Genomic DNA, 24,929 nt, shown 5'->3' on the forward strand with positions numbered 1-24,929 from the left:
GTTTCCTGGTGTGCTGATGCGCAGGGATTTTAGTTTTAACTCTGCTTGCCTTTTCCTTAGGAAGCCTGAGCTGGGTCTGGCATAGAGCTGATCCTCAAGCTGGGGTGCCTGAGGTGCCCAGCGCTTCCCATGTCTGACCACCCTCGCAGTGACGCGGTTCCCCCTGCCAGCTCCCGGGAACGTCTGCTGTGACGCGTCCCTGAGAAGAGCCTGGCTCCATCTCTGCACCTTCCCCAGGTACCAGCAAACTCCCCGACCCAGCTGGAGGCTGGGCAGACCCACGCGCAGGACCCTGACCTCCCACTCCCATCGGGGACAGAGCTGTCCCAGGGGACGCTGCCCCCTGCATGGAGGATGCTCAGTCCCGTGCTCCCCACCTGGCCGCTCCCCACCTGGGGCCGACAGCCAGCACCCGTCCCGCTCCACACCACACCACAGGGCTCAGAGCTCATCTGGTTTGAATTATATTTTTCAATAAGGTTTTGTGAAACACTGTATCAAACTTTGTACTAAAATACAGATATATTACAGCTACTGTATTCCTTTCTCCACTGATTTTTCTTGGTTTGTTTTCCAATTCAGCCAGCGACAGCGCTCCTGATCCGCCGAGGGCCGCGGGGCGGTGGCAGGCAGCGGCTGCTTGTGGGGGGAGCGCCAGCGCCCGCGACATCCCGGGGGGTCCTGGGCCCCCGCTCGGGGTCTCAGCACGCCTCCGGCTCTGTTCCCTCGCCGCCACTCCGCAGGGTCTCAGGGCACGACTTACCGGCTCCGCCAGCCCCGGGCGCGCCGGGTGGCGGTTCCCGCACAGCCCTTCATCGCCTTGTCCCGGCAGCGTTCCCACCGCGCGGCTGCACCCCTCGCCCCGGCTCCGCGGCCCCTCTCCCGTACCTGTCCTCACCGCCTGCCTCCAGCCCCTCCAGAGCCCCCCATGCGGCCTCGTGCCCCTGCCACCAGCCCCCGGCTCCTGGCACCGAGCCGCGGCCGGTGCTGAGGACTTTATTGCGTTGCGAGGGCTGCGGCGGGCGCGTGGGGAAGCCCCCGCGCTGGTCTGGCCAGCAGAGCCGCGGCCAGGCCTCGGCCGCCCGTGCTGGGGTGTCGGTGCCGGCTGCTGGGTGCTGCGCGACCGAGCCCTCGGCTCCCCGCGGCCGCGTGCCGGTGAGGTGCAGCCAGGGGACGGGGCTGGGCAGGCACCGTGGCGGGGAAAGCCTCGCTGTCACCAGTGGAGATAAAGCACCGTATGGGGATGGGGGGGGAGGCGTTTGGCAGCGGCCGGGGCTGGATGGGGGCGGTCCTCCTGTGTGCCCGCCCCGGGGGTTTTGCATTTTTCAGCTGCTCCCACTTACCAGGGCTTACATTCAGCGGTGGCACGAGTCGGGCGTCGCGGCAGTGAGGCCCCTGCGGTCCCCACGCTTGGGCAGGAGCGAGCGGCGGCCTGCGGCCCCAGTGGCACCGGAAAGCATGAGGTCCTGGGGCTGGACTCCTGGGCTGGGGGCGAGGGGGCTCGAGTCACTTTACCCTGTTTAGAGAATATTAATTTACACGTAAAAGTACGGGCAGGCCCCAGCCCGGCCACCGGTTCCCCCCGGCCATGGAGACAGGATCACTGAGCTGTACAAAATGGGAGCGGGGAAGGTGCTGGGGCCCAGAGCAGCCGGCGCGGGGCGTCACGGGACACGCGTTGGGGCGGGAGGCAGCAGGTCTGGAGTCCTGGGGATGTAGAAATCTGTTAAAAACTCTGAGATGTTTTTTTTTTTTTTCCTCGAAATGAAACCGCAGTTTGACGCCGTTCTCGGACGAAGCAGGTTTGGGGCATCCTTCCGCGGCGGCGGCCCACGGGTGGCGGAGGTGCGGGGCTGGCAGGGTGCATGGGATGGCGGTGCCGGCGTGGACGTGGGCGCGGCGGGCGGCTGGCGTGTCCCCAGCGCGCTGCGTGGCCACCGGCAGCAGATGAAGGGCAGGACAGGGAGGGAGCGCCCAGGCTGCCGGCCGCGGGAGGAGGGTCCTGCTGCGGACGCTCGGCCTTATATCCTCTGCGGGGAGAGCACAGCGCGTCGGGCATGGCAGCCCGGGGGGGCGGCACCGGGCAGCTGCCGTCTGTGCCATGCACGCGCTTGCCCCAACCCCGCTGCCCCCCACCCCGTTGCCCCGGGGCCTCCCCATCCCCGTGGGGCTGCCCGGCACGGTCACACACAGACATGCCGCGCGTGGGTCAGGGCACAGGACGGTGACACTCAGGACTTACCGCAGTGCCGACAAAATCTGTCAAAACACAAAGAGAGCGTGTCAGCAGGGCGGGGCGGGGGCTCGGCCGCCCGATTCCCGCTCCCTGCCACACCAGGCTGGTCCCTTTGCAGGTGGCAGCTCCCCCCTAGCCGGTGTCGTTTCCCTCCCAGGTCCCCCGGGGACCCCCCGGCAGCGCAGCGCCCACCTTTGCTCTCTGTCTTGAGCTCCTCGTGCAGCAGGTCGTTCTGCCGGTTGCCGAGGACGAAGGCCAGGAAGGAAAGGATGAGGGCGTTGAGGATGCCGATGATGGCCAGGATGTAAGCCCAGCGCACGGAGCAGTCGCCCAGGGAGTACTTCCCCGTCTTCTCCCCGCACATGTCCCGGATGGTCTCCGCGTCCCAGCCGTCAGGGAAGATCATGCAGCCCAGCACCAGGCAGAGAGCTGCGGGAGAGAGGGCAGAGGGCGGCGTGAAGGGAGACGGTGGGGCTGGGTTCTGCGTCCTGGAGCGCTGATCCCCTGCCTGGCGTGCCCATGCCCACGGGGAGCCCCCACCATGGCCCCGTGGGGCCGTGTGTGCATGCCCCAGAGCCGGCCCCGCACATCTGGGGACAGCAGGAACACCGGGGTGCGGGTTCCTTAATCTGTTAATAGCGTCGCAGAGAAGCTGAGGCATCCGGTGAGTATTTTTGTCCTGTGTCAGGACAGATTTCAGAGGCTTGTACGTGCCCCCGAGACAAAGCACCTCCCGCCACTCGCAGCTGGAGGGCCCCTCGGAAAGCGAGCGTGGGGCATGGCAGGGTGCTGGGCACGTCGGGCACGCCGCCGCACCAAGCGCTCTGTGGGGAAGGCAGGGACGCGGCCGCCTGTCCCGCCCGCTCCCAGCAGCACGCCGCGTCCCCTGTCACGAGCTATTCCCTCTCCTGCGTGTCCCCAGCCCACCCCACGTCCTGGAAGCGCCTTCCCGCGCCGCCAGCCCGACCTTTCCCGAGTGCTGGCAGCAGCACACTGCGAAACGGAAACTGAAGGGGACAGGGAGGGGGCTCTGCCTGCCCACCCTGCCCCTACAGCCCACAGGTGCACACAGACCTGCAGGAAAACCACCTTTTTCACCTAAAACGGCTCATTTGTCCCCTCCTGCCCCCAACCCTGAGTGCCTGCAGGGTGTCTGTCTGCTTGGGCGATGCTTTGGGCTGGGGGATCTGGTGTTCCTCGGTCGGTTTTGTGTTGTGGTTTCACGCTCCTCCCTTGTCAGGGTCCTGTCAAATGAATGTGCCTCTCACGGGCTGTGTTATCCTGGCAAAGCAAATTCACTGCAGGGAGTTCAGCCTCGTGACTCAGGCTGCAGCGGGGGAGCGAGACCCCAGCGAGGCGGACACGGGCTCCCACTGGCAGGTGGGGCCCCACCAAGGTGCAATCAGCAAACCTGGACATCACCGCGGCTATCCCCGCGTCGCCCGAGCCCCGCAGGGCTGTGCCTGCAGGTTCAGAGCCGGTATTTAGGCTGCTTTTGCTGCCTGGTTTTGTTGCAGGCTCAGGTGGAGGCTGGCGTTTCCCCCTCTGCTGTACGTGCCCTGCACCCTGCCCCGGCTGCAAGCAGAGGATGTCCCCACTCACGCCTCCGTGAACAAGCCCCGAGGGACCAAACTGGGGAAAACGCAAGGTAATGGAGGGTGACACTGCAGCAGGCCCTTAAACCCGGCCTGGGCTCCGTGACCGCTGCCCCCACGCTCATCCCCTGCCCGTCACGTGCACCCCTGCTCGGGGAGTCCCCGAAGCGGGCTATAAATAAACCCTGCCTCCGACACGCAGCAGCCGCAGCGGAGGCACCACCTCCCGGAACGGCTCCGGCAGCCTCCCTCCGGCCTCGCTGCAGCGGCCGGGCCTCGCTGCCGGCGCTGCTTCGGTGCTGAGCTGCGCCCGACGGGGTGCCCGGGGTCCCTGCCGCTGGGGACCCCCCCCTCACGGACCCCCGATGGTGCAGGGACTTTGAGGACCGGGGTAGCTGGTTCATGTCAGAGCCGAATGGCAAAAAGGAAAGCGACCGCGCACAACCCTCGCCTAAAAATAGAGACCCCGGGGACATAAAGGCGAGCGGGCGGCAGCGTGCCGGGGGGCAGCTGCCTCCCGGCGCTGTGCTCCACGGGCTGAGCCGGGGCAGCACCAAGGGCTGAGAACAGGGCTGCGAGCCGGTGCGAAGCGGGGCTCACAGCCGCTTCGGCTGGAAGGACCGGCAAGGGCCCCGCGTGCCTGCTGCACACCCCTGCCCACGGAGCAGCCCTCACGGGAGGATTTGGGACCCGTCCCCCATCCCCCCCCCGTGCAGCAGCGCTGTTTCTGCCGTGGGTGCAGAAAGGGCTCGACGCCGCTCGTTTTTCACTCAGCGTTCCGGTGACTTTTCCTTCCCGTGCCCTGCTCAGCCGCAGGTGGCCGCCCGGTGCCCAGCACACGCAGGGCACACAGCCGCGCCTCGAGGGCGCCCGTCCCAGGGGCTTGCTGGCGGTGACGTCCCCGTGCCCGAGGCACGTTTTGGGTTTTGTAACAGAAGGCTTCAGCGAAATCTCCAGTTCTGCGTCACCGGATTGCGAGCAGGGCAGATGGCTCGGGCTCTGTCTGCGACAATCAGTCTTTTCTCTTAATTAGATCCAGTTTCCTCCTAGGGGGGCAGCGGCTTTGGAGCTGGGGCTCTCTGTGCAGCTCTAATTAAACCCTTCCCTGATTGCCATCCACTAATTGGACACTGAAGATTTAAACTTTTTTTTTTTTTTTCCCCCTTTCTGGATGAGATGCTGAGCTCCGGGTCCTCCTCCTCTCCTTCTCCCCGACTTTGCCAGTCCCGTTCCGTCCCGTAGAGCCGCGCTCCCCTGCCCTCCACCTCCTTTTCGTGCCTTTTGCGAAACCTCAGCCCTCGCTGCTGCTTCTGCAACTCTTCCTCTCCTCTCCTTCCTCTCCCGGTGCGCTCCCCCTGCGCCGCAGGAGCCCCCAGCCACCTCCTCCCCAAAGCTTGCCGTCGTGCCCCTGACCAACACACGGCCCCCAGCCCACGCAGGTGACCCGTCCTCCCCCATGCCGCGCTGAGGGCACCCCCTGCACGGCTCCAGCAGCTCCCTGACCCCGCTGCCACCACGCAGCAGCTTTGGGGTTTGTGGCCCTCAGGAGGATAGGTTTTAGTGTTAGGGTTAGGGTTTAGGGTTAGGGATAGGGGTTAGGGTTAGGGATTAGGGTTAGGGTGAGGGTTGGGGTTAGGGGTTAGGGTTACGGGTTACTTTTTAGGGTTGTGGTTAGGGGATAGTGGTTAGGGGTTAGGGTTAGCGTTAGGCTTAGGGTTATGATTAGGGGGTAGGGGGTTAGGGTTAGGGTTATTTTTAGTGTTGCGGTTGGTGTTAGGTTTAGGGTTGGGTTATGGTTAGGTTTAGGGTTAGGGTTTAGAGTTAGGGTTAGGGTTATGGTTAGAGTTTGGGGTTAGGGTTAGGGTTGGATTAGGGTTAGGGTTAGGGTTAGGGTTTGGTTTAGGGTTAGGGTTTTGGTTAGGGTTTGGGTTAGGGTTAGGGTCAGGGTTAGGGGTTATGGTCAGGGTCAGGGTTAGGGGTTAGGGTTAGGCTTAGGGTTAGGTTTTAGAGTTCGTGTTGAGGGTTAGGGGCTGGGGATTAGGATTAGGGTTTTGTGTTAGGGTTAGAGTTAGGCTTTAGGGGTAAGGGGTTCGGGGTTGGGGTTAGGGTTAGCGTTAGGCGTTAGGGTTTAGGGTTAGAGCTAGGGATTAGGGTTAGGTTTAGGGTTAGCATTAGGTTTAGGGGTTAGGGTTAGGGTTTAGAATTAGGGTTATGGTTATGTTTAGTGGTAGGGTTATGGTTAGGGTTTAGGGCTTAGGGTTAGGGTTATGGTTAGGGGGGAGGGGTTAGGGTTAGGGTTGTGTTTATTGTTAGTGTTGCGGTTAGAGTTAGGTGTAGGGTTGGGTTAGGGTTTGGGTTTGATTTAGGGTTAGGGTTTGTGTTTGGGTTAGGGTTTTGGTTAGGGTTTGGGTTAGTGTTAGGGGTTAGGGGTTAGGGGTAGGGTTCGGGTTAGGGTTAGGGTCAGGGTTAGGGTTAGGGTCACGGTTACGGTTAGGGTTAGGGTTAGGGTTATTGTTCGGGGTAGCTGCACTTTTAGATTTAGGGTTAGGCTTCGGGTTAGGGGTTAGGCTTAGGCTTAGTGTTAGGGTTTAGGGTTTAGAGTTAGTGTTAGGCATTAGGGGCTGGGGGTTACGGTGAGGGTTAGCATTAGGGTTACAGTTAGGGTTCAGAGTTAGTGTTAGCGTTAGGTTTAGGGTTAGGGTTAGGGGATAGGGTAAGGGTTAGGGTTAGGGTTTAGAATTAGGGTTAGGGTTATGGTTAAGGTTTAGGGGTAGGGTTAACATTAGTGTTCGGGTTAGCGTTAGATGTTCGGGGTTAGGGTTAGTGTTTAGGGTTTAGGGTTAGGGTTTTGTGTTAGGGTTAGAGTTAGGCTTTAGGGGTTAGGGGTTCTGGGTTGGGGTTAGGGTTACGGTTAGCGTTAGGCATTAGGGTTAGGGTTTAGGGTTAGAGTTACGGTTTAGGATTTGGGTTAGGGTTAGGGTTAGGGTTAGGGTTTGGGTTAGGGTTTAGGGTTAGTTCTCTGGTTAGGGTTTGGGTTAGGGTTACGGTTAGGTTTAGTGTTAGGGTTAGGATTAGGGTTAGGGTTAGGGTTTAGGCTTTAGGGTTAGGGTTAGGTTTAGCGTTAGCGTTTGGGGTTTAGGGTTAGGGTTAGGGTGAGGGTTAGGTTTAGGGTTAGGGTTTGGGGTTTACGGTTAGGGTTACGGTTAAGCTTAGGGTTAGGGTTAGCGTTAGGGTTAAGGTTTGGGTTCGGGGTTAGGGGCTGGGGGTTAGGGCATGGGTTAGGGTTAGGGGTTACAGTTAGGGTTAGGGTTATGGTTAAGGTTACGTTTAGGGTTAGGGTTAGGTTGCGGGTTAGGGTTAGGCTTAGGGTTAGGGTTTGGGTTAGGGTTAGGGTTACGGTTAGGGTTAGGGCTAGTGTTAGGGTTAGTATTAGTGTTAGGGTTGGGGGTTAGGGCTAGGATGAAGGTTAGGGTGAGGATTAGCGTTAGGGTTACGGTTACAGTTAGAGTTACGGTTAGGGTTAGGGTTAGGGTTTAGGGTTTAGGGTTATTGTTAGGGGTTAGGGGCTGGGGGTTAGGGTAAGGGTTACGGTTAGGGGTTATGGTTAGGGTTACGGTTAGGGTTACGGTTAGGGTTAGGTTTAGCGTTAGCGTTTGGGGTTTAGGGTTAGGGTTAGGGTGAGGGTGAGGGTTAGGTTTAGGGTTAGGGTTTGGGGTTTACGGTTAGGGTTACGGTTAAGCTTAGGGTTAGGGTTAGCGTTAGGGTTAAGGTTTGGGTTCGGGGTTAGGGGCTGGGGGTTAGGGCATGGGTTAGGGTTAGGGGTTACAGTTAGGGTTAGGGTTAGGGTTACGGTTACGTTTAGGGTTAGGGTTAGGTTGCGGGTTAGGGTTAGGCTTAGGGTTAGGGTTTGGGTTAGGGTTAGTGTTACGGTTACGGTTAGGGTTAGGGTTAGGGCTAGTGTTAGGGTTAGTATTAGTGTTAGGGTTGGGGGTTAGGGCTAGGATGAGGGTTAGGGTGAGGATTAGCGTTAGGGTTACGGTTACGGTTAGAGTTACGGTTAGGGTTAGGGTTTAGGGTTTAGGGTTATTGTTAGGGGTTAGGGCTGGGGGTTAGGGTAAGGGTTACGGTTAGGGGTTACGGTTAGGGTTACGGTTAGGATAAGGGGTTAGGATGAGGATTAGGGTTAAGGTTAGGGTTAGGGTCAGGGTTAGCAGTAGCTGCGCCATTAGATTTAGGGTTAGGCTTTGGGTTAGGCTTTCAGTTAGTGTTAGGATTAGGGTCACGGTTAGGGGTTAGGGGTTAGGGTTATGGTTAGGGTTAGGCTTAGGGTTTAGGGTTAGTGTTAGGGGTTATGGGCTGGGGGTTAGGGTAAGGGTTAGTGTTAGGGTTAAGGTTAGGGGTTATGGTAAGTGTTAGGGTTAGGGTTAGGGGTTAGGGTGAGGGATAGGGTTTAGGGTTTAGGGTTAGGGTTAGGGTTAGGGGTTAGGTTTACGGGCTAGGGTTAGGGTTAGGGTTAGGGGTTAGGTTTACGGGTTAGGGTTAGGTTGAGGATTAGGGTTGGGGTTAGGTTTAGGATTAGGGTTAGCTGCGCCATTATATTTAGGGTTAGGCTATGGGTTAGGGTTAGGGTTAGGGTTAGGATTAGGGTTAGGGGTTAGGGCTAGGGTTAGGGTTAGGGTTAGGGTTAGTGTTAGGATTAGGGGTTAGGGCTAGGGTTAGGGTGAGGGTGAGGGTGAGGGTAAGGGTTAGAGTTAGGGTTACGGATCGGGTTAGGGTTAGTATTAGTGTTAGAGTTAGGGGTTAGGGCTAGGGCTAGGGTTAGGGTTAGGGTTAGGGTTAGCGTTAGTATTAGTGTTAGGTTTAGGGGTTAGGGGTTAGGGTTTGGGTTAGGTTTAGCGTGAGGGTTAGGGTTAGGGTTACGGATAGGCTTCAGGGTTAGGGTTAGGGTTAGGGTTAGGGTTAGGGTTAGGGGTTAGGGCTAGGGTTAGGGTTAGGGTGAGGGTAACGGTTAGAGTTAGGGTTACGGATCGGGTTAGGGTTAGTATTAGTGTTAGAGTTAGGGGTTAGGGCTAGGGCTAGGGTTAGGGTTAGGGTTAGGGTTAGCGTTAGTATTAGTATTAGTGTTAGGTTTAGGGGTTAGGGGTTAGGGTTTGGGTTAGGTTTAGCGTGAGGGTTAGGGTTAGGGTTACGGATAGGCTTCAGGGTTAGGGTTAGGTTGAGTTTTAGGGTTAGGGTTGGGGTTAGGGTTAGGGTTATGGTTAGGATTAGGGTAAGGGTAAGGGTTAGGTTTAGGATTAGCTGCGCCATTATATTTAGGGTTTAGCTATGGGTCAGGGTTAGGGTTAGGGTTAGTGGTTAGGATTAGACTTAGGGTTAGGTGTTAGGGCTAGGGTTAGGGTTAGGGTTAGGGTTTAGGGTGAGGGCTAGGGTTAGGGTTAGTGTTAGGGTTAGTATTAGTGTTAGGGTTGGGGGTTAGGGCTAGGGTTAGGCTTAGGCTTAGGGTGAGGGTTAGGGTTACGGTTACAGTTATGGTTAGGGTTAGGGTTCGGGTTCAGGGTTAGGGATAGGGTTCGGGTTCAGGGTTAGGGGTAGGGTTAGGGTTACTGGTTAGGGTTATTTTTAGTGTTAGGGTTAGGGGTTAGGGTTACGGTTAGAGTTAGGGTTAGGGTTAGGGTTACGTTTTAGGGTTACAGTTAGGTTTCGGGTTAGAGTAAGGGTTAGGGTTACGGTTAGGGTTAGGGTTAGGGTACGGGTTCAGGGTTAGGGTTAGGGGCTGGGGGATAGGGTTAGGGTTAGGGTTAGGATTAGGGTTAGGGGTTAGGGCTAGGGTTAGGGTTAGGGTTAGGGTTAGTGTTAGGATTAGGGGTTAGGGCTAGGGTTAGGGTGAGGGTGAGGGTGAGGGTAAGGGTTAGAGTTAGGGTTACGGATCGGGTTAGGGTTAGTATTAGTGTTAGAGTTAGGGGTTAGGGCTAGGGCTAGGGTTAGGGTTAGGGTTAGGGTTAGCGTTAGTATTAGTGTTAGGTTTAGGGGTTAGGGGTTAGGGTTTGGGTTAGGTTTAGCGTGAGGGTTAGGGTTAGGGTTACGGATAGGCTTCAGGGTTAGGGTTAGGGTTAGGGTTAGGGTTAGGGTTAGGGGTTAGGGCTAGGGTTAGGGTTAGGGTGAGGGTAACGGTTAGAGTTAGGGTTACGGATCGGGTTAGGGTTAGTATTAGTGTTAGAGTTAGGGGTTAGGGCTAGGGCTAGGGTTAGGGTTAGGGTTAGGGTTAGCGTTAGTATTAGTATTAGTGTTAGGTTTAGGGGTTAGGGGTTAGGGTTTGGGTTAGGTTTAGCGTGAGGGTTAGGGTTAGGGTTACGGATAGGCTTCAGGGTTAGGGTTAGGTTGAGTTTTAGGGTTAGGGTTGGGGTTAGGGTTAGGGTTATGGTTAGGATTAGGGTAAGGGTAAGGGTTAGGTTTAGGATTAGCTGCGCCATTATATTTAGGGTTTAGCTATGGGTCAGGGTTAGGGTTAGGGTTAGTGGTTAGGATTAGACTTAGGGTTAGGTGTTAGGGCTAGGGTTAGGGTTAGGGTTAGGGTTTAGGGTGAGGGCTAGGGTTAGGGTTAGTGTTAGGGTTAGTATTAGTGTTAGGGTTGGGGGTTAGGGCTAGGGTTAGGCTTAGGCTTAGGGTGAGGGTTAGGGTTACGGTTACAGTTATGGTTAGGGTTAGGGTTCGGGTTCAGGGTTAGGGATAGGGTTCGGGTTCAGGGTTAGGGGTAGGGTTAGGGTTACTGGTTAGGGTTATTTTTAGTGTTAGGGTTAGGGGTTAGGGTTACGGTTAGAGTTAGGGTTAGGGTTAGGGTTACGTTTTAGGGTTACAGTTAGGTTTCGGGTTAGAGTAAGGGTTAGGGTTACGGTTAGGGTTAGGGTTAGGGTACGGGTTCAGGGTTAGGGTTAGGGGCTGGGGGATAGGGTAAGGGTTAGGGTTAGGGTTTAGGGTTAGGGTTAGGTTTTAGAGTTAGGGTTAGCGTTAGGATTAGGGTCACGGTTAGGGGTTAGGGTGAGGTCTAGGGTTAGGGTTTACGGTTTACGCTTAGTGTTAGGGGTTAGGGGCTGGGGGTTAGGGTAAGGGTTAGGGTTCAGGGTTGGTGTTAGGGTTAGGGTTAGGGTTAGAGTTAGGGTTAGGGTTGGGGTTATAGTTCGGGTTCAGTGTTAGGGTTAGAATTATGGTTCGGTTTAGGGTTATTGTTTAGGGTTAGGGTTAGGGTTAGGTTTTAGGATTAGGGTTAGGGTTACGGTTAGTTTTAGGGTTAGAGGGTTTAGGGTTAGGGTTAGTGTTAGTGTTAGGGTTAGGGTTTAGGGTTTAGGGATCGGGTTAGGGTGAGGATTACGGTTAGGGTTAGGGCTAGGGTTTGGGGTTTAGGGTTGGGGTTACGGTTAAGGTTAGTGTTAGGGTTAGGGTTATGGTTAGGGTTAGGTTCAGGGTCAGGGTCAGGGGTTAGGGTTAGGGTGTCCCTGCTCCAGCTGCCCCATAGGCACCCAGGGGCTTGGGCAGGGCAGGAGGCTGCTGGAGGAATCCCAGTGCTGCTTGGGGGCTGTGCCCCTGCCACGCAGTGGCACAAGCCGGGCACACTGAGCCCCCTGATTAAGCTGCTGACGATCGGAGGGATTTGGGCTCTGTGCTTGCCTTAAACCCATAAATCTGCGGGCCGGGGAAAATTAAAGATGAAGGAATTTCCCCGATAAGCTCCAGGCCCGGCTGTGGTCCTGCTCCGGGGAGGAGAGGTCGGGATTACCACACCAAGCCTGCTGCAGGGGATGGTGCCAGGCCAGCTGCGAGCCCCCAGCACCGGGGCAGACCCCAAATGGCCCCCATCGTCCTGCAGGGACCCTACTCGGGGGGTTCACAGCGGGGTCCTGTCACTGGGAACGTTGTGGGACTCTGGGTCCTTCTGGAGGGAGCTTTGGGTCTGGCCACGCTCGCTTTGCAGGCAATAAGGAGATGTGGTTCCAGGCGTGGTAAAAGCGGAGAGAGGAGGAGGTGCAGGTGTCGCTGGGGGAGCTCAGCGTCTCCCCTCGGGGCCCCTCTCCCAAACGGCAGTGCCCGTGAGGAGGGCCTGCAGGTCGGCATGGGGGGGGGGTATTGGGGATCCTGAACCACGTGTGTGCTGGGACCCTTCTGGGAAAAATTTGGGGTTCTGGGCATGGTGTGCCTTTGAAAGGAGAGAGTTTATGGGGGTGTTGGGGTTTCTCTCCAGTGTCTAGTGGTGGTTTTTTGTTTGTCTGGTTGGGGAGGGAGCTAAGGAGAGGGGATGAACAGGCTTGAGCCTGCGCTCACTTTTGAAGCGACATCGAAGGAAACGTACCGTGTCCCTCCGTGGGCTTGGGTCTCTTTATGGAGGGCAGGGACCAGTCTGTCCTGCCAGCCCTTCACTGGCTGCAGCGAGGCAAGGGTGTGGGCACAGCACCGCTTGGAAGGGCAGCTGGGGGCTCTGTGCACAGGTCCTTCCACTGGCCCTGACTCTGTGGGACAGTCCCTGCTGTAGGGTTTCCCAAAGCTGGACCCTGACTGGGGTGTCCTGCGGCACACCCCATGCCCGATGCCGTGTCCCCGTGCCTCTGCCTGCAGCCCGTGCTGGGGCTGCAAGAAGCCCTACTGCTGCTGCTGCTGCTGCTGCTGCTGCTGCCGCCGCCGCCCCAGGGGGCCCCGCTGCCAGGACCGGGGTGCCCACATCTGGGCGAGCCCCCGCTGCGGCCGAACCTGGTGCTGGCTCCCGGTGCTCGGTGCCTAGGGGAGCCCCCAGGGCTGGCAGCTGGGGGAAGCTTTTAGTGCCGGGTGGCTGGGGGTGCCCCGGTGCTGCTGCTCATGCCTCAAGAACTCCCAAGTGCCTGGAGAACCCCCAAAACACACAGTGCCTGAAGAATCCCCCAAAATACGCACTGCCTGGAAAAGCACCCAGTGCCCGGAGAACCTCCACAGCACCCAGTGACTGGGGAACCCCCAAAAGCATGCAGTACCTGAAGAATCTGCAAGAGCGCCCAGTGCCTGAAGAACCCCCAAAACACTCAGTGCCCGGAGAACCCCCAAAAGCACACAGTACTGGAATAAGCCCTAAAAGCACTCAGTACCCACAGAACCCCCAAACCACCCAGTAACCCGCAGAACCCCAAAAACACTCAGTGTCTGGAGAACCTCCAAAAGTACCCAGTGCCCGAAAAATCCCCAAAAGCACACAGTGCCTGAAGAGTCTCAAAAGTACCCAGTAACCTGCAGAATCCCAAAACACTCAGTGCCTGGAGAACCCCCAAAAGCACGCAGTACCCACAGAACCCCCAACACACCCAGTGCCTGAAGAACCTCCAAAAACACTCAGTGCCTGCAGAATCCCAAAAGCACCCAGTACCCTCAAAACCCCCCAACCACTCAGTAATGGACAGAACCCCCAAAAGCACACAGTGCCTGGAGAACCTCCACAGCATCCAGTGACTGGAGAACCCCCAAAACACACAGTGCCTGAAGAACCCCAAAACACCCAGTACCCAAAGAACCCCCACAGCACCCAGTGCCTGAAAAACCCCCCAAAACACCCACTACCCTCAAAACCCCCTAACCACCCAGTAACCCAAAGAACCCCCAAAACCACCCAGTAACCGAAGAACCCCCAAAAGCACGCAGTACCCACAGAGCCCCCAAAACACCCAGTGCCTGAAGAACCCCCAGAAGCACGCAGTACCCGCAGAACCCCCAACGCACCCAGTGCCCGAAGAACCCCCAAAATCACTCAGCGCCCGAAGAACCCCCCCAAAACACCCAGTAACCCGCAGAACCCCCAAAACACTCAGTGCCTGGAGAGCCTCCAAAGTCACCCGGCAACCTGCAGAATCCCAAACTACCCAGTGCCTGCAGACCCCCCAAACCCCCCCGTCCCCTCAGAACCCCCCCAACCCCCCGTCCCCTCAGAGCCCCCCCACCCCCCCCAACCCCCCCTCCCCCGCCCGCTACCTGCCAGCAGCTGCATCCAGGCGCAGATCTTGTAGACGGTGGCGGTGTTGCAGAAGAAGAAGAGGGCGAAGCAGGTGATGCAGCCCAGCGTCAGCACCATGGAGAGCAGCACGAAGAAGGCGGCGGCCTGGAAGGCGCCCGAGGGGATGGTGCTGAAGTCGGTGAAGGAGCCGCGGCACGCCAGCTCGCGGCCCGCCAGCCCGGAGCCCACGCAGTAGTGGAAGAGCCCGAAGTAGCCGGGCTTGGGCGTGTTGACGCTGTCGCCCACCCAGTAGGGCTGGATGAACACCACCACGTTGATGATGGCGAAGCAGATGGTGAAGATGGCCCACAGCACGCCGATGGCCCGCGAGTTCCGCACGTAGTTGTCATGGTACAGCTTGGAGGCCTCCTGGGAAGGCAGCATCCTGACGGGGGGCGCCGCGGGAGCCCCGAAACGGGGGGGGGGGGAGGGGGGATGGGGTTTATTTTTGGGGGGGGGGGGGGGGGTAGCCCCGCGGCCTAGGCGCGCCCCGGGGCCGCCGGCCCCTGCGCCACCCGCGCCGCCATCTTGGCTGCCGCCTCTGCGCCCCGCGCGGCCCCGACGCCGCCGCCGCCGCGTGCGCGCGCGCCCCGCCACTGCGGAGCTCGGCCCCGCCTCGGCAAACTTCGGCTCCGCCCGCCTGGGCTTCGGGTGGGCTCGGCCCCGCCCCTCGGCTGCGCTCGGCTGGGCTCGGAGGGATTCGGAAGGGATCGGGAGGGGCCGACAGGGCTCTGGGGAGCTTCGGCAGGGTTCGGGAGGATTCGGCTGGGCTCGGGGGGGGGGGGGGGCTCGGCTGAGTTCGGAAACGCTCGGCTGGGCTCGGGAGGTCCCGGCCGGGCTCGGGAGGCCCCGTCACGGTTCGGGAAGCCCCCGCCCGGCCTCAGGCCCCGCCGCTGCTCCCGGTGCCACCACAGCCCCCGCGGGGAAGGCCCGGTGGGGTCCCGACAAGCCCGTAACCGGCACCGGGCACGGAGCTCTCCCCTCCCCCCCCCCCCCCATCAGCTCGACGCCCGTTGCTAACGGAGCCCCGGCGCGTCGCGCCGCGATGACGTCATCTCCGGGCGGAAGGGGCGCGACGCCCGCTGGGCGGTGCCGGGCGGCCGGGCGGAAGTCGGCGGAGGCGCGGGGCGGGGGCGCGGGGAGGAAGCGGCGCCATGGGGCGGCGGCGGCGGCGCTGAGATGGCGGCGGCCCGCGGCTGCCCCCCCCCGGCGGGCTCCGGGGACCGCGGCCTGGCCGAGCTGCTGCTGGAGTTCTCCCGAGCCCAGTACCGGGCCAAGGACGGCGGCGGGGCTGCCGCCAAGGTGAGCGGGGGGGCACCGGGGGGGGGGGGCGGGATACCGGGGGGGCCCCGGGTCCCGGTGCGGGCCCTGACGGCGGCTGTCCGCAGGTGGAGCGGATCGAGCGGCGCTGCCTGGAGCTCTTCGGCCGCGACTACCGCTACAGCGTCATCCCCAACGCGCACGGCGAGGTCTGCGCGCACTACCCGCGGCACATCGTCCTGCTCGAGCGCGACGCCGCCGCCGCCCGTGACCCGTAAGGCCCCGGAACCGCCCGCTCCCGGTCTCCGACCCCGTCCCGCCGCCTGCCCGGCCGCTCCTGCTCGCCCCGCCGGGGTGTCCTGCACGGGGACGGCTTCGTGGTTTGCCCCCCCCCCCCCGCCCCGGGAGGCCCCGCCGGGCTGCCGTTAATTACAGCTGCACCCCCCGTTAATTGCAGCTTCCGTGCCCAGCTTTCTCCCACGGGGCGAGCCCGGGCTCCCCGCCTGCCGCGGTGTTCCTCCTAACACGGCCTCGGCTCGGGGAGCCAGGGGGAGCGGGGTGCCCCAGCCCTGCCGTGCTGTGCTGGGCAGCTCCCAGCACCCCGCTGGCTCCATGAGGTGCCTCTCTTCCCCCGTCCCGGACACGCAAAGAGCCTGTGGTCGGGCTCAGGGCCGTGGGGTGCTCGCCCTGGCTTCTTCAAGCGCCCGTGGCCACGTTAGAAGGGCTACGGTTAGGGAGATCTTAGCGCGGGAAGGGTCTCGGGGTGGGATCCGCACAGGGACAGGACAGGCGGACACAATCTCAGCAGCTGCGCTGTGCCCGCGCCACGAGCTGTGGCGCTCAGCTTCAGTAACTAACGGAAAGGCTTCCTCGCGGCTCAGCGTACCTGAAGTGAACACACTTCTGGACTCTGACCCCCAAGCTCAGAACCGTGTTGTTTACGCTCGTGGCTGAGCGCTATCTGCTCCCCGTGGCTGTAAAAACAGCCCCCTTTTTTTCCCCCCCCCGCCTCTTCCAACAAAACATAACGCAGTTCTGCAGCTTTAACTCCGGTCGTGACAAGAGTAGGGCGCTCGAAGGATGGTGGTTGCCACATTCCCGCCGCGGTAGTGACGTGCTTCCCGCTGCTTTGCCTGCTGAAGGAATCCATCAGTTGGTGCCCGGTGTGGCTGCTGGAGGTGGGGGGGTCAGGAAAACAGCCCCAGCTGGCTGTCAGGTGAGAGCTTTTCTACTTGAAGTTAGGTTAGATCAGATGAGAAAAATGAAACCCCTCACTGCAGGAAAGAGGGAAGGTGAAGTCAGCAGCTGTAAACGCAAGTAGCAGGGTCTTTAGGGAAGAGAAAGCAAACGCTTCTGTTTTTCCCGTTCTTGCAAGAGCAGCGGTTACTTAACTTTTCTGAGGGGCAGAGTAACCCAAACAAGTGTGCTCGCGTTCAGTGCCCTGTTTTCTTCTGAGACTTTGCAAGCCAGCGGCGACAATCAACACTTAAAATGCCAATTCGTTTTCAAGTCTCGATTTCTTGTCCCAGAGAGTCATGGCAACAGGCTGCCCTTCGCCACCCCTTTCCTTCGGATTTCTGGGCAATAGCCTCAGTAAAAGCTGCTCAATACCTTGTCCATGAGCCCAGCTTTTGGTCGCACCTTTGTATTCTGCGGAATAATTCAGAAATCCCGAACAAATCTTACCGATACAGAGAACGTTGCGCTTCTTGTGTTGCAGAACGCAAGAACCTCTTCCGGCGAATGGGCTAATCCCTCTAGGACCTAGCGTCTCGGGCTGCCTTTCATCTTTGTAATGTTCTTATTCAGCTGGTAAGAGCTCCTTGAAGTGTGCCAGACACTTCATACCTCTGAGAGTGCCACATTGTTTGGAAGCAACTCTAGCTTGTGCGAACTCGGCGCTGCCCCATCGGTTTTGCTGGTGCAGCTGTTTCTGTAGGGAACTAGCAAAAACTGGCTATTTTAAACCCAGGTCGGTTTCCTGACCCTGTTCATTCTGTGTCTGGGAAGCTGGGGGGTTAAAATGGTCTTGTTCAAGTGTTCCTCCAGCTTGGCTTCCCACACTGAGATCCGGGCAGGAGCGGGAGGCAGCGGAGGCGTGGGAGGAATTTGGTGTGTCTGTGGCTACCAGCCCCAGGAGCTGGGTGCCCTCTGGCTCGGTGCTGCTCCCGGTGAGCTGCAGAAAGTAGCAGAGGGCGTCTGGCAGCCAGGAGCGCCTGCCCTGTGCCCTGAGAGCTCTCCTGGCCCAAAGCAGGAGCAGGAGGACGCTGTAAGGCACGGCGACACTGCGACGTGCCCAGTTCTTCTGGACTTACTGCGACTGCACTTAGAGAAAACCCCCAGCGCTCAGGCACGGGCCGTGTCTTTGGCTCCACTTGCCGGTTCTCTGACACGTCTGCACTGCAAACAAATCTGCTTACGGGTGCGTGTAATCCAGCAACGTGAAGGAACGCTTCAGTTCCAGCGCTGCTGTGGCCAGCCAGAGCCCAGCGGCTCTGCCTCGGCCTCGCATAGATTATACAGCTACCAAACCGGTTGTGTGCTCTTACAGGACGTGTTCCCCTTGCTTTTAAAAAGACAAATCCAGGTTTGGGGGCTGGTTTGGAGCAAGAGAACTAACAGAGGGGTAAAGATGGCCAGTAGTATCTTCTGGAAAACAAACTTCTGCGGGGAAAAAAACACTTGAAAATCCCGAGAATTAGGAGTTGAGACGCACGGCATTCCTTCCACCTCTTTCTTCGCCTGGTCCCAAGCAGCCTTATGATGTTCTCGCAGCGTGTTACTCGCATGCTCTCTGAGGAGGCCGTGCTAGCAGGGGAATATTGCAGAGCAGCTCCTGGCTGCTTGCAGTGCCAAGGACGAGCAGTTCGGGTTGTGCCCGTCGGGTGCGCGCTCCCGTTGCCGGCACGCGGTGTCGCGTGCTGCTGCATGGCACAGGTGCTGTGCACTTAGTGCCCCTGTGTCCGTGCTGTTTAAAAATTAGCTCGGCTTCTCACTCTTCGAATTCTAGTAAATGTCAAAGCTTTTTGGAGCTGGAGGAAGTTGTTACACCTGTAGGGAAACACGTGAAAAATCCGAAGCTTCAACTATGAATTCTGGGAATTAAATTGTTTTAAAAGCGTGGGATTTGGACTGCTTGCTGTCTCCCTGCTTCCACCAGCTGCACCTCACATAACCTTTCCCACAAACCTATCAGTTTCCACGTTAATAAGGTTTTTCTAATCCTTTGCTGAATGCCTGCTGTAGGTAGCTTGCTCCATGCTCTTACTGATACTGAAGCTTAGAAACTTTCTTTTAATTTCTAGCATGCAGGTATTCATTTCTTCTTAGCCTAGCATTATTCTTTGCCTTTGAGCCCTTCTCCCTCTCCGTTGCTAGTTCTTGTACACACCTGAGTGCCTGTATTGTTGTCCTCACTTAATCTTCGTTCACTGAGCCGTGGCAGGTTCTGTTGCCCCACGCTGTCCCTTGGCCATCCCTGGGGGCTTCCATGCCTCACCGCACACGCGTGGGTCTCCTGGGTGCTCTGCACTGCTACGTTTCAGTCCCGCTGGAGAGCTTCCCACAGTCGTATTTGTCCCTTTTGTAAGACTTAGTGGGTCGATAACTTACGGGCATGCAGAGATCAATGAGTTCATCTAAGTCCTTGTGCTGAGCTCTGCTGCTGGAAAGGGCCAACTGGAAATTCTTGTTAATCATCTCTAAGTGCATGATCGTGCAGTTTTGTGTGACTGGACTTCATCTGGCTTCTGTTTTGTCGGTCTGGACGCTTCTCGAGCTCCTTGTGGGAACTCTGGTCCTCCTCTGAGTTTCGCAGCCCTTCAGGAGGTGCGGTCAGCGCAGGTGTCAGCTTGGATTCCTGTCAAATTTAGGCTGGTACTTGGAAAAATTACAGCAGTAAGTTGCTTCCAAAATATGTCTCCAACTCAGAACACGTTTCCGTTTTACTTTAACCAGAAGAACATAAAATGTAGTTGCTCGGATGCAGCTGACATGAATCTAACTCCCCTGTGCAACCCACTAGGCAGTTCACAGGGAGTTGTCTAACTGTCCAGCGATGCATGTGCTCGAGTGACCAGAACTAAGGTTCGTCGAGTGTTCAAGCTTTGACTTTCTATTTTATTTATTTTTGCTTGCAAAATTCCCTCTGATAGTCACTAGTGCTGAGCTTCTTTTTGACGGAAGGGTGGTGGAGAGGAAAGCAGGCTCTATATTTTTGCAGACACTGGCTTACTGTGGCCGTCCTTCACTAATAAGCCACGCGTTGGCCTGAAGCAGACCGTGCTCGTAGTGCCAGCACATTGCTGCTCCTGAAGATGCTCGCTGTGTACTGTGCAGCTGGTCTCTCAGAATGAAGAGAAGGCAGGGAAGTATCCACACATGTAGTGCAAATGATTCTTAAAGAAACGACCTTGCTTGCTAAGATCAGAGCTGGCTTCTGAGCCCAAGGGATGGGGATTACTGCCCGGGGTGTCCAGCTGCTTCGCTGGAAGACGCGGGAAGATGCTCTGTGTACTGAACCGAATCTCTGTCCCCCAGGTTTGAGAGCACTGTGCAGGTCGGCAAGCTGCAGGACCTTATCAACCGGAGTAAGATGGCGAGGTGTAGAGGACGATTTGTTTGCCCGGTCATTCTGTACAAGGGAAAGGTAAAGCTTCGCGGGTGACCTGCCTTAACTTAGAAAATGACCTTTCTCCGTGACATTTGAACTGTGCAGCCACATCTTTGGTCGGTTGTCACCTTTCCTCATGCTGTAAAAAGCTATTCTTAGGCACAGGCAGGCAGCCTCTAGTAGTAAGCAGCATTTGCTGTCCAGGCCATATAAATCATCTGTGGGGACTTCAGGCTATTTTATCCCACCCGTCATGAGCGCCGCACCGAAGATCGAACGTTTTATCCGTGTATGTGTTCCTTCTGAAGGACCAAAGTTACCTGGTTTTTGAGAAGGGAAAGACAGCTATTGTCACTTTCTGCCCCTTCCCTTTTCCAGTAGTGAGCTCCCTTTGAATAACTTTTATCCCTAAAAAGAAGTTCCCCTTGTGTGTTCCCTGGGGAGGCAAGATTGCATAAACGGTCTTATGAACGTGTGGGCTTGTCTGCAAGGGAATCTATAAGAAAGTGAAATTGGATTCATTTTGATGTAGATTACTTTAGCTGTTCTGAAGCCCTGTAGGAGTAGTCTCATTTAGCGTTTAAGTAGCTGAATTCAGTTTTCCTAGTTCAATTCAGAAACGCTGTATGAATAGCAGAATCATACCTGTGATGATTTTAATCTGGCTTGAGTGAAGCCGTCCTGGGCTGAACCTGCTGGCCTTCTTCAGCAGGAGTAAACTGCCTGGGGTGGCACTGGGACCGTCCCCAGTCTTATCAACAGGAGCGTGGAAGATAAGGCTCAAGCAGAGTATTATCAGATGTTAGATACTGCCAATTTAGCAGAAATTTACTGCATTAGTGCATTGGAGAACTGGAAATTAAAAAGTGATATAAAAAAATAGCTACAGATAAAGACATTTGGGAGTCTGATGTGTTTGGAGAACTCGCCCTGGGTCAGGGCTGCGGGGGAGGCTGCCGAGAGGCAGTGGCTGTAGGTACAGCCATGTCTGTAACGGGGCAGCAGCTGGGCCAGAGGCTGGGTACAGGGACGGGGAAGACTCTTGGACTCTGTGTGGTTAATAACAAAATCTTCCTCCAGCATATTTGCAGATCAGCAACGCTGGCTGGCTGGGGAGAGCTCTACGGGCGCACTGGTTACAACTATATCTTCTCAGGTGAGCGAGGAGCCGTCTGCTGCTGGCTGCCTGGTTGGGCTGCTCAGCGCTGGGACGTGACAGAGAAACAAGTCTTTTCCTGAGAGAAGGTGCAGAAGTGTCCTGGACCTCCTCGTATCAGGCCCTGAATGATAGGGCAGAACCTGAAATCTGGTGTCCGTTTCCAAGCACCGTACCACGGGACAGAGCGCCATGCCTCTTAGTGCAGGAAGTGGTAGCAAAAGAGCTTGGAGCTGAAGAGTGAATTATGGGAAGCATGTAGACAAGTAGGGCAGCCCAAAGGCTTCGGGGTGCTGATTCCCAAGCACTTGGGGGTGGGAATAAATAAGACCTCGCTATTGCTGGCTAGTCGTTGGGAATCAAATCCTCCTAATGGTGAGATATACCGGGCTCCAGGGAGAACTCTTCAGGAGAGTATTGGGTACCTGTAGTATAGGACCTGGAGCTTGGCAACGCCAGGGGAAGGGTGGGCTCCATTAGAAAACGGGCTTTTCAGGAGGAGGACATGTGGAGGATTACTGAGAGAGCCTATATGTGGAGATTTTTTGGGCACATGTACGTCTGTAGAAATAGGGATTTTGTTGGCTTAAGCACATTTCAGTTCTTAATGCCTTCCTTGCAGGGGGCTCTGATGATGCCTGGGCAGATGCAGAAGACATTTCAGAGGAAGATTCTGCACTTAGGTTTGTATCAGTCACTGGGACAAGGAAAAGAGTTGGACCAAAGCTGATTCACTCAGCCGTTCAGTTCTGCTCTTTCCTAGTCTGGGCTTCAGGTACAGGCTTGAGGTTGTTGCCAAGCTTGGGGTCTCACTTTCCTTGATTTTGAAAATGCCTTGAATGCTGATGGCTGGCTGAAGCCAGTGTAACTGACGCCTGCTAATCTGTTGCCAGAGGGAAGGGACATGAATATATAAATGATACAAAGCCATTAAAAGGCTACTTGAATTACACAGAAGTGTGTGCTTCACTAAAAAGAAGTAGATCTGTAGGCTGGGGAAAATATTCTGCAACTTAACGTGCTGGTTGCAGAACAGAGCGAGATATGGAGAGGGGACCCCTAGTACTAGTTTTGCATATCAGTTCATTGCAGAGTCTGACTCTGAGCTGTGGAGACAAGGCTCATACTATGGGGCTTCTGGCTGGAAGCAGTTCAGGGAAGAACTGTGGCAGTATTGTGCAGGTGACGTGGTCAGTCTCCCACGCTGATGTTGCTTTGCCTTGTTCCGTGTTGCAGAAACGCAGACTCCCAGCTGTTTGACAAGGTCAGAGGACATGACATCAAGCTGCTTCGTTACCTTTCTGTCCGATACATCTGTGATCTGATGGTGGAAAACAAGAAGGTGAAGTTTGGCTTGAAGTGAGTCTGGGTTCATTCGTTTTTCTGCAGGCTTTGAGTTGCAGGTAGCAGCCCTCACGTGGGAATTGTTACTGGGCATGCACCCAGCATCCTAGGAGCAGTCCCTGGAATGGTCCTACAGAAGGATCATCAGACATTGCTGTAGAGAGAACCCCACACTTTCACACCAGAGAAAGCTGTGTCAGTGGGCAAGATAACTGCTTTCATCTGTCTTCTGCAGTCTGAGTAGGTTTTCTCTGTAGAGCTTGAAGTGATGTGGCAACCCCCTTTTCAGAAAGGGGAGCCTTCCACTTGTGTATAGGAGCAGGTCGCTTCTCCTGATGTTTCTCTCAGAGGAAAACTTTCATATTTTAGGGCAGTACCTGTTAATCTGGATGTGTTGCATAAGTTCTGCCTCTGCCCATTCCTGAGTCGAGTCATTATGCGGGGAAATGCAACAGGAAGCTTTTTGGATGCCGGTGTCTCCATGGAAAAATCTGTACAAATGTCTGCTGTTTTCCTCTTGTCCTGTGCAGTGTGACGTCTTCTGAGAAGGTGGACAAAGCTCAACGTTATGCTGATTTCACACTTCTCTCCATCCCATACCCAGGTACAGGACTGATGTCCAGAGGGACTCCCAAGGGACAGGTGACAATCTGCTGCTGGGGACTGGGAACTACGTGTGTGTGTGGTGCGATGGCTGTGGCTTGCTTCATGTTACCTACGCTCCCTCAGGAGAGAAGCTCTTTTAGACTGAGAGCAGTGCAACAGATCTGGATATTCTGGCGCTGCGAGTTGGCATTAGGCGCTCTGAGGTGGCAGCAGAATTTCTCAGCAGCTGTGATGAATTCAGGCACAGAGAAAACATCCCAGTGGTGGGGCTGGGGTTAAGACGGCCGTTGACAGCCCTGCGACTCCAAAGTACTACCTGCTACAAAGCAAGCTGTATATAAACCCACAATTCTTAGGAGTATTTCCTGGTCCTGCTGCTTCCAGAGGACTGCTGTAATACGTTCTCAGTGCTAGGCAGAACCGCTAACCCGCGCCTGCGGCGTGTGGCTGAGATGCGAAGCACTCCAGTCCGTCTCCCTGGCTATATCAGTTCCTGCGCCTAGCAACCACCGCTGGGTCACTTGCTGAAGATGAGCTGAATATTGCTGGCTGGCTGCTGCTGCCGGGCTCGGTAACATGATTGGGTGTGAGGCTGCTGTGTTCGAGGTCTGGCTGCCACAAAGGACTCCTCCTTTTTCCCTTGCGCACAAAGAAAAGGGGACAGGGACAAAGTGGTCATGGATGATCCACACTCAAACTTTTCCTTGATTACTAGTTGTTGCCCCCTAAGGTGTGTGTAGGGGAAAAAAAAGGTGGAACTTTTCTTACACAGTAATTAGTGCCAGTTCAGAGAAGCTGCCTTAAGATTTCCATGGAGGTTTCCTTGCTGATTGCAAAGGGCTGCGAGAAATAAGAGTATTCTGTAGCACGTGCCACAGGTGCGTGTTGCTGCCGTTTGTCTTGCCACGCTTAGACCATGGGAAAGACAGTGTGCATAGGTCCTTTGTAGCATTTGTAAAGAATGAGGAAGAAGTGAGTTAGGTTGTAGCGTTCTTACTGTGTGGGGATCTGCACAGTGTGCAATACCCAGTGATGCTCCTTCCTCTTCTGCCACCTGGGACATTTGCTGTCTCTTAGCAGCTCTTTGCTGCTGTGCTAGAGGTAAATCTTATCACGCTGGAAACTCCCTGCAGATGTTACCTGATTGTAGCAGTGCTGGTCCAAAGGGGAATGCTATCATTCTGTTAAATCTGAGGCGTGCACATCTGAGGATCAGCAGCCCCTCTAGTGACTGGCAAAGTGTAGTGATTGATAGGTTCTTATCAGCGTTTCCAGGTTTGCACCGAAAGAATTTCCATCTTGTAATTTGTCTCTGAAGTTATTCTGAGATTCTGTTGTCTTAGGTGAACGAAGCAGTGTCCAGACACGACTGTCTAGGGTGAAAGACTTGGGTTAAAATGGGGTATCTGCAGAAGCTTTTGTGCTTTCTGGTACAGAAGCCCTCCTTTCCTTCTGACTGGTAGTTGGCATTTGTGGGTGCCAATGCTTGCTGCTATAATCCCTCACTCTTTGCTTTAAGCCAGTGTTTAATTGGAGTTAAATCTCAACTGACAGATTGCTTCCTGGCTGCGTGTTCTCTAGGACTAGTCCTGTCCTTCCACATAGATTTTTTTTTTTTGCCATTGAAGTTGTTTTTGACTTGCGGAGTAGGGATCGGAGCTTGTGTATGCAGTGCCTGGCACAGGGGTGTCCTGGTGACGTGGGTGCTGTGAAGCTTCTGTGGCACACACCATACCTCAGGAGAGGTGTTTCATGTAGCCTGCAGGCAGCCGCAGTGCTAATGGTGCTGCTCAGCTGTGACTAAGTGACTACAGCTTGCAGCAGAGGCTTCAAATAGTTGTTTGAGAAGAAACAGGAGCTATAGGGCAGAAACTTCAGGAGGGGAGGGCCTGGGGGAAACCTTGGAAGTGGTTATGTACCTGCTTTCTTCACATAGGGCAACTCTGGTGTTTGAAAGGGGAGACTTAAATGTGAGAGAAACCGCAGTTGCCTCTGACAGAGCCCTTTCTTGTTACCTGCAGCAGACGCCCTGTGAAACTTGGCTTTCCCCAGGCTCCACCAACATCTCTTTTTGCTGGTTCCTTCTCACTCAGGATGCCAGGCTGATTCTTCAGATCTGC

At 56.3% G+C, this 24,929-nt stretch overlaps 2 protein-coding genes across 4 annotated transcripts in view; one reads left to right on the forward strand and one right to left on the reverse strand.

Annotated features, from left to right (window-relative positions):
• Positions 1–453: 453 nt before the first annotated feature.
• LHFPL4 (LHFPL tetraspan subfamily member 4) lies at positions 454–14,272 on the reverse strand. The gene is made up of 4 exons (XM_040568923.1): positions 13,810–14,272; positions 2,429–2,665; positions 2,243–2,259; positions 454–2,030 (listed from the first exon to the last, which is right to left on the reverse strand). The coding sequence occupies exons 1-4, from the start codon at positions 14,213–14,215 to the stop codon at positions 2,022–2,024; spliced, it is 669 nt and encodes a 222-aa protein (XP_040424857.1). The 5' UTR covers positions 14,216–14,272; the 3' UTR covers positions 454–2,021.
• A 702-nt stretch (positions 14,273–14,974) lies between these two features.
• MTMR14 (myotubularin related protein 14) overlaps positions 14,975–24,929 on the forward strand; it is a 30,940-nt gene continuing 20,985 nt past the window's right edge. For 2 of the 3 annotated variants that reach the window (XM_040568932.1, XM_040568934.1), the window contains exons 1-7: positions 14,975–15,133; positions 15,220–15,365; positions 19,631–19,739; positions 20,784–20,859; positions 21,482–21,542; positions 22,096–22,218; positions 22,734–22,807. In XM_040568932.1, the coding sequence (XP_040424866.1) occupies positions 15,011–15,133; positions 15,220–15,365; positions 19,631–19,739; positions 20,784–20,859; positions 21,482–21,542; positions 22,096–22,218; positions 22,734–22,807 (712 nt within the window). In that variant the 5' untranslated portion in view covers positions 14,975–15,010. The remainder of the gene's footprint in view (positions 15,134–15,219; positions 15,366–19,630; positions 19,740–20,783; positions 20,860–21,481; positions 21,543–22,095; positions 22,219–22,733; positions 22,808–24,929) is intronic. The other variant, XM_040568933.1, reaches the window with a different exon arrangement.

Source organism: Cygnus olor, chromosome 10 (assembly GCF_009769625.2).
Source record: "Cygnus olor isolate bCygOlo1 chromosome 10, bCygOlo1.pri.v2, whole genome shotgun sequence".
NCBI lineage: Eukaryota > Metazoa > Chordata > Aves > Anseriformes > Anatidae > Cygnus > Cygnus olor.

Excerpts from the sequence above, each read along its gene's own strand:
- LHFPL4 (XM_040568923.1), bottom strand. The coding sequence starts at position 14,215 with ATGCTGCCTTCCCAGGAGGCCTCCAAGCTGTACCATGACAACTACGTG. Across the intron at positions 2,666-13,809 it reads CTGGATGCAGCTGCTGGCAG|CTCTCTGCCTGGTGCTGGGC; the intron begins GTAGCGGGCGGG and ends TCTCTCCCGCAG.